Raw genomic sequence first — 11389 nt, 5'->3', positions numbered from 1 at the left:
TATATATTCAAAATGAAACTTGAAACAGTTCTCAATGCTAGTTTTCCTGTTTAGTTGTTAACTTTTTTCCTACTTAATTTTTTTGGGGTTTTTTGTCCTTTTTCCACCAATTTTCTACACTTTAACTGACCTTTTTAAATATTCATCCCTCAGTTTCTAGCAAGGAGCCCATCAGAAATAAACTTACTTGTGTTGATTTAATGGGTTGTCCTTGCGTCCATTCGTATATTTTTTAAGCAATTAAGTAATTTTACATTTTAATTTTAATAATGCTGTTTTATCTTGTTTTATTTTAATGAATTGAACGGATGCTAAATAAATAAATATAAACATACATACAGATATATAATTTGTAGGCTATATTATATACTACAAGTTGTTACAGATTTATTTTTCCCAAATATGAAGGCCAAATATTATTGTATACATTATGTAACTACTTGATTAATAATATTATTGTATACATTAAATTAAAAGTCCCAAACATGAAATCAAAAGTTGATTACAGAGGAGCAACTTAACTTTGAAAAAAAAGAAGAAGGGGCAGATGCATGTTTTTGAGTTTATAAATAAGATTTAATCAACGAAGTTTTTTTTACTCATACTGTAGTTATTTATTTCTATGAATTGCTAACACAAAAAGCTGGGGGTGGGTGGGGTTTTACTGCTTTCAAGTGCCTAAATTAAACTTAGTAGAAGTAACCAACTACTCTAATAGTAACCCATACTCTAATAGTAACCCAACCTAAAAAAACAATCAAAGAATAGTAACCCAGGGTTATTATTAAAAGTTTTATGGTATATATCAGCTATGTATGTCAACCTTGAATGAACAATGTTTACAAATATTTTCATCATAGGCCGACTAATGTACAGTATACACATTTAATGTAAATTGTAATTTTATAGCACACTGTCATCATTAAAACTCAATATGATTACACCACGTGTACCAACACCAAAACAATATGTGTTTAAACTTCTTTTTTTTAGATATTCACATTTATGCAAATAATTTATACATTTATATTAATGTACAGTGGATTTCAGACAAAAACCAATTATTATTAAAAGGTAAAATACTGGAGGAAAAAAAAACAATACAACGTGGGAATAGATGGCTGAATCCTGAATTAAGTAGAAAAAAAAAAAAAAGCTAAAATGTAAACGCGAGGTTTGCAGCCAGAAACAGAACCAGAGCTTACAGACAACACTAGCCCATCTATGTAGCATGTATATAATACATTCATTGAAAAGAAGCATATAATGTTGTATAAAACATCTGTTTAAAAACATAAACATAAGCAAAGTTTGCAGCCAGAAACAGAACCAGAGCTTACAGACAACACTAGCCCATCTATGTAGCATGTATATAATACATTCATTAAAAAGAAGCATATAATGTTGTATAAAACATCTGTTTAAAAACATAAACATAAGCAAAGTTTGCAGCCAGAAACAGAACCAGAGCTTTCAGACAACACTAGTCCCATCTGTCTAGTATGTATATAATACATTCATTAAAACGCAGCATATAATTTTGTATAAAACATCTGTTTAAAAACATAAAATAATATCTCCCTTTGTCTCATAATATTTTATGTTAAAACTATATACAAAATTATGTAAATCTTTTTTACATAATAAAGATATTATACTGTTTCTTGTGGAATTTAGAAATTAAAAATTTAATAATGTGATTTGCATTCAGATTAAACCAAACCCTCTGATTCTGAAAGCCCCAATTTTACTAGAGTATAAATCACATCATTACATTCTATATCAAAATATATAGTACTTATGTCTATAAAAATATCATAAAAGACAATAGTATAAATAAAATCTACTGTTCTTTGATTATGGGCAAGATTGATTCATTGTGGCCTAATTTATATAAAAAAATTAAGTGATTATTATTAATATCAATTATGAGTTTTGTTTAATTGGTTAGACTCAAATTTCAGCAGGGCTATTCAGAGAAACCCAGCCAGAACTCTAGGCGGTGCTATTCAATGACTGCTCGCAGTATTTATTGTAGACTAGTCTTGAAGTAACTGTATCCATTACAGCTAGACCTGATCAGTAAACAAAATGTATGTGAGTGTTGTTAATGAGATTTAATAACAGTATTAAATTATTTGCATACTTCTAGTGAAAGTAATAGACAGGTGAACTTGCCTAAGTCGAATCCAAAATGGCATTTGAAAAATTGTTTGGGTAAAATTTGACTTACAGATCGTCAATTAATGGAAAACACAACAATTTGTCATATAAAATGAGATCGACTTAGAAATTATTTGAGTTAGACAAAGTCGACTAAAGACAAGTTTAACTGTAATTTCAAATGAAAAAGATATTATGATTAAGTTTTTGAAAACATTATACCTGTGATAGAATCTAAAACAGTTAACATTTTAATTGAAACATCTAATTGCTGTTGTGAAAATGTTAAAATATCATGTGAAGACGTAAATGAATGATTGTAATAATGATGATTACAATGATGATGTTGACTTTGATGATGATGATGTCGATGATGATGACGATGATTATAAGGCCAACAAAAATAAATTGTTTTGTTTGCCCTCCTTTACCTGCCCCTAACTTACTGAAAAAAATAGGGGCAGAAAAACAAAAAAACTTTAAAAAAGTTTTTGTTTTTAGCTTTTTTCTTCACAAATTAAAAACAATGTGAGTGAATTTATCTTTATTTTTGGCCAGATGCCCTGCAAATTAGTCTAAAGTTGTTGTCTGATGTAAGATATTGCCATTCTATGCCTTAGTGGGTTATTATTATTCCATCTGATGAGTATTTAAAAAAAAAAAAATGTTTCCAACTTTTGGCCTAATGATGATGATGTTAAATGATAATGATTTTGATTATGATGATGATAATGATGGTTATGATGATGTTGACCTATATGATGATGATAATGAGGAAAATGATGATGATGATGATGGAGACAATGAAAAAGATGATGATGGTGATGATGATGATTATTATGATAATGATTGTGTCTATGATGAGTATGATAACTGATATTGATGATTGATTGATTAATGATAAAATTACAACGGTATTATAGTTGACTGATGATGATTAATGATAATTGACGATTATGATAATAATAAAATAATAATAATAATAATATTATTATTAATAATAATTATATTAACAATAATAATAATAACAATAATAATAATAATAATAATAATAATAATAATAATAATAATGCTGATGATGATTATGAAAGAAAATATATATTATGGTAGAAATTACCTAATGATTTGAAGACAGTTGTTTGTTCAGTTTTTGCTTCCTTGGTTCCATTCACAACTTCTCCTATTTCTGCATAAACATCACACTGAGAGGGAAAAAAGAAATTATTTGATTTACACATTTAACAAACAGTTATAGTGCATTGTATTATGGTACAGTGCATCATTTGGTATTTTTGCCTTTAGAACAGATGTCTGTAGAGTATGGTAGTACACACAGACAGCCATATATTTTGCAAACTTATCAGTCATCAATCTTGTCTTAATCTTAGTCTTAACTGTATCTGCAGCTGTCGTCACCATTGTAAATCAGGACAGGTTCCTGCACTCTTGCAACTGAATACAGTAAAAAAAAAAAAAAAAAAAAAAAAAAAATAGATGTGCTAAGAATACTTCTATCTCCAGAAAATGACTTCTTCCAACTTAGAACCCCTGAGAATGAGGTTGGTTAAGCTTGATTTCCATACAATTGCTACAAGCTATCGCAGACAGCTTTCGGTGATGCTGATTGGTTGATCGACCTTCCCGATTGAGGCGGAGACCACTATGGAGTACAATGATTGCACTGAAAGCATTGTAAAGATAATTTTAAGGAAACGAGGATCTACCTGTTTCTATACTTTGTATTAATCTCCTGTTTGTATTTTTATGAAAAGCACTTATCTATCTTTCTATTTTGGAAAAATGAAGTGAAACTTCAATCTGGATTCCTACCACTATCCATTAATATTTTTCAATCATTTCACTGTCATCGGAAATAGATTCTCTAATGACAAGATCAAATATTACAAAAAGTCTTACAATATCCTAGTCTACAGGTTTGTAGCCGAGGTGAAGGAAATCTCGACTGCCACACCAGAGCTAACTAAACCCCTACTGTGGAATTTGTTAACTAATTTTATATTTGATATTAAATTTCATATTTTTTAATGCTAGCTTAGAACAAATTACTAAAATTAAGGTCTATTTTACCTTGGATAGAAGAACATCACCAGACTCCTTAAAAATAGCTTCGAGGCTGTCAGCATATACAACTGCATTGCGCATGAGCTCTGGGTCAATTTCCTGCCAATTAGGCCTACAGGCACCAACCGCTGATTGAAAGAGAAATACTATTCATGTAGGAATGTGCTTAGTTCAACCGCAGAGATTTCTCCAAATCCCTTAATATTTAGTTATACCTGTAGTACAATATTTCAAGGCTATCAAAGCTGGCTAGAAAAGGTCGTCTATGGACAGTACAATAATACAATTAAAATATTACAAGAACAAAAAAATTAACTAGACTGGTTCCAAGGTTAGGTTCAATATCAGCAAGGGTTTCAGTTACAAACAGAGCTTGCATGCATATCGTAAAAAAACCTCCAAAAAACACTTGCTAGTTGTTGACATAAGTGACAAGATGTATGTAAACAATGTCTATGTAAACAATGTTTACTGCCCAACAGAGGGCAGTACACATAAAAAATAATACAAGCGATCATGTCATTCACAATTTCTAATGCAAAATAACTATTCAAAATAACTTAACTTTCATATACAGTTGCAAATTTCACAAAAAAGCCTTAATGTGCACGATTAGCACAAAAGAAAAAAGAATGCACACCCCAAAAAAATTAGATCATTATATTTAGTGAACACTAATAGATTGAATGCAAAATAAATCTGTAATTATTGTAAATGTTTTGTCATTTTAATACTGGCAAGTACATTTTGTTTTTATCTCTGAAACATGAGAACAAAGTCATAGAACTAAATTTTTAAAATATATTGCTCATGTTGAAATAATATATCATCAATTTGAACATAGAAAAATTAATAAAGTAATTTTAAAATTATTTTTAATAATATTATTTATTTTCATTTTTTAACAAAACATTTACCATTAATATGGGCACCTTTCTTGACCCATTCATATTTTAGGACAGGTGTGGAGGAACTGGTAACTGTTACTATGACATCCGCATTTTGCACCGCCTCCTCTCCTGTTTCACAAGCCCTGCATCCAAGCTCTTTGGCTAGCGCCTGAGCCTTGGAAAATGTTCTAGTCCAGATTCTTGTCTATAATGTTTACAAAAAAAAGGATAACATTATGATTAAAGATCTACTCTGTGATAAAATCAGGAAAAATCCCTAAAAATGTTTAATTAGAAAAGTTAAGTGCTCGCTTAAGCTCTGTCTTCACTATCAAATGCTCTTTTGACCAAAAAAAAAAAATTGTATGCCCATATATAGTCATGATGTGCCTATTTATGGTCATGATGTGATGACATCATTACTATATTTAGGCATATCACATGTTTTATTAGACTGGACAGGGCTTTATAAATATCAAACAAGCTATCAACTTCAAATGAAACACAAATAAAAAAAAATCACAAATCCTGAAATAGATATATTTATGGGAGGAGAGTGTTTGCTTTGTATTGCATTACATTATTTTTTAAATATATATAAATTAGTAGTATTTCGTGTATTTTGTGTTCGACCCTGAATGAGGACACTGCTTTAAACTGATTAGGGCACTCAGCCTAAATATAAAAGAATATAATCAATTGATTGATTAATAGACAGGTTTTAGAAAACTATGGGTGGGTGGTACAAATTTTAGGGGTAGCTGATAACATTGATTGATACTCAAAACAATTCACAAATCCTGAAAGCAATATTTATGGGAGACAGTCTGCTTTTCATTTTTTTTACATATTTTTTTATATAATTAGTTTGGATATAATTGGTACTATTTTTTTATCCAACGAAATGAAAAAAAGCAAAAATTATTGGAGAGCCACTAGAAAGTGAATTAGTTCACTTTTTGGCAATCCTGTCCTGCCAATTAAGTGTTTTTTCTTCTCTCTGTTATTCTGTGTTTGTAAGTTTTCATTGTTCTTTGGACATGGAAGCATGTTTGGACTAAACAAATGAAATTAAATGTGTTAAAGTGTGTTGACCTTGAATGAGAACAATGCATTTTACACTGACTAAGCCACTCAATATAAAGAGGAAATACATGAAAAAAAGAAAATATAGAAAGGAACTTTGAATATGATTGACTGATTGATTTTGATTAATAGATTGATACATCAATCAAGTGAATTGTGTGAATTTAGTATTTAAGCGTTGTTTATTTTTAGTCGCACATCTCTATGGTAACCTAATTTGTGTGTAACAATGTCTGTTGGGTAATCCAGGGCTTTGGTCGTAAATCAATATAAGTAATATGCACAGGCAATGAAGATGGCAGTACAGTAAAGTATATTTGCGGGTATATATATAATACTGGTTCAGGAATTGTGAATAAACTACTTTCTCCTATGTTACTAATGCGGTCATAATAGTTCATTCAATGGAAGAAAAGCATCAAAGAATTTGTGAGTGTACAGACGCGTACTCATTGTGGAAAACCATTAAGTACATAAAATATAATAGTGTTAAGGGCACTGTAGGAGCTACAGTGAGAAGATTACCATAAATATTTATGGGATGAACTGTCTGAGTTTAACAAGAATCAATCAAGAATACTACATTGTTATCAATCAAACAAGTGACAAGTCTTCAATTGATTAAAACAGAAATCTGAAAACTTACATTGTCATTTATTATATGAGGGTGGTCTCTGTATTAAGTTAAAAAGTAAAAAAAAAAAAGACTGCTACTGTTTTTAGGAAAAAACTATAGGCCTAACAGTGGAGGATCCAATGGGGGTTCAGGGGGTTCGAACGAACAACCCTCTGTGAAGAAACGCAAAAAATACTACTGGGACTCGGCTTACAAAGCCATGCTAACCAACCTAGGCATAGGTTAGCAGATGATATCAGACAAACAAGGATTAGAGTAACTAATCTTCAATTAAACTCATCAATCCATGGAAAAAAGAATACATAGTATAATGTCTGATTGTTTTTTTGAAATAGGCTTACTTACTGTAACAAGAATGAGAGAATTATTTGACTGTTCTCCAAAAGGGGAAAATATTAAATTTTGAAGAGCATAGGTCATTAAAAGACACCTCAGAAGTCAGGAAAGCTCATTTTCGCGGCCATCTAGGAATCAAAATTTTCCCGGGGAGAACCCCTCTTTCTTTTGGGGTTTTTTGGAAACATTTTGAACACCTGCCTCCTTCAAATCCTCTATCCTGCCTAGTATAATTACACTGACTTCACAGAAAGACTTTTCTTACCTCTTCAAAGGGAATGATGGAATTAAGGCAATGGAAATGACTTCTAGCTTGGGCTCCGGCACCGAGAATTGCAAGTACTTTAGGGTTCTTAGGTGCAAGATGCTAAAAACAAAGTAGAACAACAAGAATGTATAATTTCATTTTTATTTTATCTTATTTTGGCATAGAACACCAACAATTTACAAACAGTAGCCACAGCCTGAAATGGTTAAAAGATAAAATATTTAAAAATAGAGATTAACATCACTACAATTTTCATTAACAGTTATACCCTTATTATCAAACTGAAATAAGTACAAAAATCAAATTGAAATAAATTTACATGCAAAAAGAGAAGGTCAAAGCATAAAAACAGAGAAGAAAAAAACAACTACTACTATTATTAGTTAATAATTATTAAAAAGACAACAGATATTTTCTCTATATTGTGAACAAAAATACTTAAAATTAAGGAAAAAAGACTAAAACTGCACACAGAACATCAAGGTTGTACAAAATTTTTAAAAAATTACAAAATAAAATTGATGTCAAAACAAAGATAATCAAAGAACAAAAGGCTTACTATAAGAATTGAAAAAGCATATTGTGTATAAAAACATCAGAATTGCTTCATTATTATTTAAAAAAAGTAGACATAAAATTGTAATTTCCAACATGTTAAAATACAATCACCTAAAAGGACAACAGCACAGTCCCATAGAATTTAGACAAGGGTGTGTGTTTTTAGCAAGATTGGTTTTACTTTTAATATTCTTTTAAAAAAGACTGTCACACAATAATAAAGGTGCCGCGTCATCAAATAAATTAAACACCGCAAAAATATTCCCTAAAGCCAGTTAGTCACTGCATTGTGCAAAGCGACTGCTGTAGGACCGTCGTACAATGAATCCAACTGTACTCCCTGTGTTCGGTAAACGACGCCATTTCCTGATTGTCGGCGGTAGTCTGAAGGGATTGTCATTAAAAATGCTCCGTTGCGCGCGTGTCGTGGCATTGCATTCTCTATAGAATTGAGTCGGCTTAAGACCCTTCAGCGCAGTGAGTGACTAGTTGAAGTCTCATAAAGAGGCTTTTTATTTATAAACATAATGAGTTCATTCTGCAAGTGAGTAGTCTATTGAATGAAAATAAAAATGAACACTAACTTTTGTTGCAACTGCTGACATTGCTGCAGTTCGTTGACATGTTATTGTTTCACCAGCTAACAACTGTAAATAAACAGTATTTACATCATTTATTTATAAATAATTATTGATAGATATATCATCTGTTGAGCTAATAAAACAAAAGTTCAATTACTTTAACAAGAAAATATTTAATTTTTTAGTTTGATATGCAAGATATTATCTTGTCAGAATAAAGTGAAATGGATATAGTTATGAGCATAGGATGCCGCAGCCGGCAATAATTGTGTATCAATGGGCAATAATCATATAGGAATGAGCAATAATTGCATAATAATGCAGAATGATGAAGTCACCCATTCTAATATATTCAATAATAATTATAACATTAATGTTTATGTTTTTAATGATAATAAATAATAAGCTTACAGCTTTCATTGTCCCGTTGGTGGCGTCAAACAACGATATATAAGCTTGGTGGGAAGGCATGTCCTTGTTGTCCGAGTAAAATGTCACAATCTTTGTAGTCATAATATCATCATACAAACACGGCATAACATAATTCATTCTGAAATATGTAAATCGTATAATAACATACTTTTGTTATGGTAATTTATTGCTTGATGGTACAGTAAGTACTAGAAAACATATCTAATCTACTTTCTTTCCCCCTCCCATCCCCCTAAAACAAAATCTCTCACCCATTTTGTTTTTCCGCAGGAAACATCACCCGGACCGGCTGCACAACACCACCTTCCTTTCCCATCGAAAATTTGGCAAATGCACTGCTAATTATTGGTATCAGATCTGCATAATTTAACAATTTCTTCACAGCTTCTTCTGTTATAGTGATAATATTCATTTTGAATTGATTCTGAAAGACAAAACAAACAAAGGCTGTATTCGACTGGTCGTTTTTAGTTAAAACACACCCACCTGTGCAGTGATAAAATCCTACTTAACAAAGCTACCAGTCGAATAGAAAACTTGTAAATACTCGACAAAACAAAGTGGCTGCATAGTTACCATGATACACGCTGTGTAATCAAGACTGCTTCAACTTGTGGTAGTATGGGTTTTTCGTCAAAAAAAAAAAATTTTCATCCAGTTTTTTAATTCTGTTAGCCTATAATTATCTTTTGACGTCAAGTGGGTAAATATTATAATTGTTATTTTCTGAAAATTAATCTAAATTATATTAACGCGCAAATGTTGTTTCTAAACTCACCAATCGGCCATGTTTGTTTTGGCCACATGAATAACTTAACGCTGATTACCACACTCTGGTTTACGTTAATTTTCGTTGTCAACGAAGTCTATTTTACGATCCAGTCGAATGAAAATAATACTCAACGAAAATTCGTAGTCGACGAAATGAACCAGTCGAATACGCCCAAAGTCTTTTACAAACCTGTTTCTACAGTTTATTTGACCTTTACACTAAGCCCCGCCCCTTGGAGATTGTTGATATGGTCTCACAAAACGACAGTGTTGAAACATACGCAAACACGTGGCTTTGTGGGGCAACATGTGCTTGTTAGAAACGTGTGTATTCATGTCCTATTCTGATTAGTCATTTGTTAAGTCTGACACCCCGGAATGGTCCATTATCTAGAGGGAAGCAGTGGCTGATTTAATTATTTAGTTTACTATATAAATGTTTATTATGAAATAATGGCAGAAATCCCATGATTTACAAATATGACCAAGTAGGACTTTTTGAAGATATCACACAAGAAATGAAGCCTCCTGATCATAATTATGATCATTCATTATCACGATCATAATCATCATCACATGATAATCATGATGATCATCATTGCCATGGCTGAGATTTGCTATCTCTTTTAACAGCAACAACAACAAACATCATGGTCAGCCTCAGAAAAATGACAATCATTTTTATAAAGTTTTGACCTTAACCTAAAGTAAACAACACAGTCACTGTGTCGGTCGATGATTGTACGACCGACCGTATGGTCAGCCTCATAAAAATGACAATCCTTTTTATGAATAGTTTTGACCTTAACCTAAATTTGATTTTCTTTAAGGAATAATTTCTAGGGCAAAATAAAGGTCAACCTCATAAAGAGAACACTTGTTTTAATGGGCCGGTTGATGCTCATTACCATATTAATCCAATTATTTAGTTCTTTTTTAATAGAGCAAACAAATCTTTATGGACATTTAGATATACTGTATTCATATTAACATTTAGACCCCGACAACTGTTGTTTTACCCACCCTAACCAGCACAGAGTGCCACCGATTCTCCACTCGCGGGGGAGTATAGCAAGCCATGCTACATTATATACCGTAAATGCTTGAATGAGCGCTGCGGCTCTTATCAAATTTTTGGAGGCTTCAGTGCAGCACTTATTAAAGAGCGGCGCTCATAAAAACATATTGGCGTGGCGCTTTCCATGCCTTTCCCATGTTACCTATGTCTAAAGATATGGCTGAACGAGATACGGTGAACGCCGGCGAGATACTGTACGTATATGATTATGAACTTTTAGAACACAATATTACAGAATTGGCAGTCAAAATAACGTTACTTGGAATAGGCAAATTATTATTTCGTTTGTATTTGATCCCACGACCTACCGGTAGGCATGCGTTGCTTGTCTCGGGCTGCAGGAATGTCCAACGGGGTATTTCCCATCCAACGGGGTATTTCCCATCCAACGGGGTATTTCCCTTCCCCCGCTGGCACCACCACTGACAGTACCAACCTAACAGAAATGTATGGGTGTGTTCGTTAAGGGGGCCGGTCGGTTCATTAGAGGGTGGCAAGTTTTTCTTG

General features: G+C 32.0%; 1 protein-coding gene across 2 annotated transcripts in view; it reads right to left on the bottom strand.

Annotated features, from left to right (window-relative positions):
- Positions 1–562: 562 nt before the first annotated feature.
- The window catches only part of LOC117115460 (ketimine reductase mu-crystallin-like), an 11442-nt gene continuing 615 nt past the window's right edge, over positions 563–11389 (bottom strand). The window contains exons 1-9 of one of the 2 annotated variants that reach the window (XM_033259278.1): positions 9995–10015; positions 9285–9457; positions 9013–9151; positions 8605–8667; positions 7460–7561; positions 5163–5340; positions 4252–4373; positions 3281–3365; positions 563–2075 (exon numbers count right to left, since the gene is read on the bottom strand). In XM_033259278.1, coding sequence (XP_033115169.1) covers positions 1996–2075; positions 3281–3365; positions 4252–4373; positions 5163–5340; positions 7460–7561; positions 8605–8667; positions 9013–9151; positions 9285–9445 — 930 coding nt within the window. In that variant the 5' untranslated portion in view covers positions 9446–9457; positions 9995–10015 and the 3' untranslated portion in view covers positions 563–1995. Of the gene's footprint in view, positions 2076–3280; positions 3366–4251; positions 4374–5162; positions 5341–7459; positions 7562–8604; positions 8668–9012; positions 9152–9284; positions 9458–9994; positions 10016–11389 lie in introns of those variants that run through there. The other variant, XM_033259277.1, reaches the window with a different exon arrangement.

Source organism: Anneissia japonica, unplaced genomic scaffold (assembly GCF_011630105.1).
Source record: "Anneissia japonica isolate Jap-2015-1 unplaced genomic scaffold, ASM1163010v1 scaffold287704_len1198815_cov201, whole genome shotgun sequence".
In the NCBI taxonomy this organism is placed as follows: Eukaryota; Metazoa; Echinodermata; class Crinoidea; order Comatulida; family Comatulidae; genus Anneissia; species Anneissia japonica.
The sequence above is the reverse complement of the archived record's forward strand: the minus strand, read 5'-3'. Positions and strand labels throughout refer to the sequence as shown.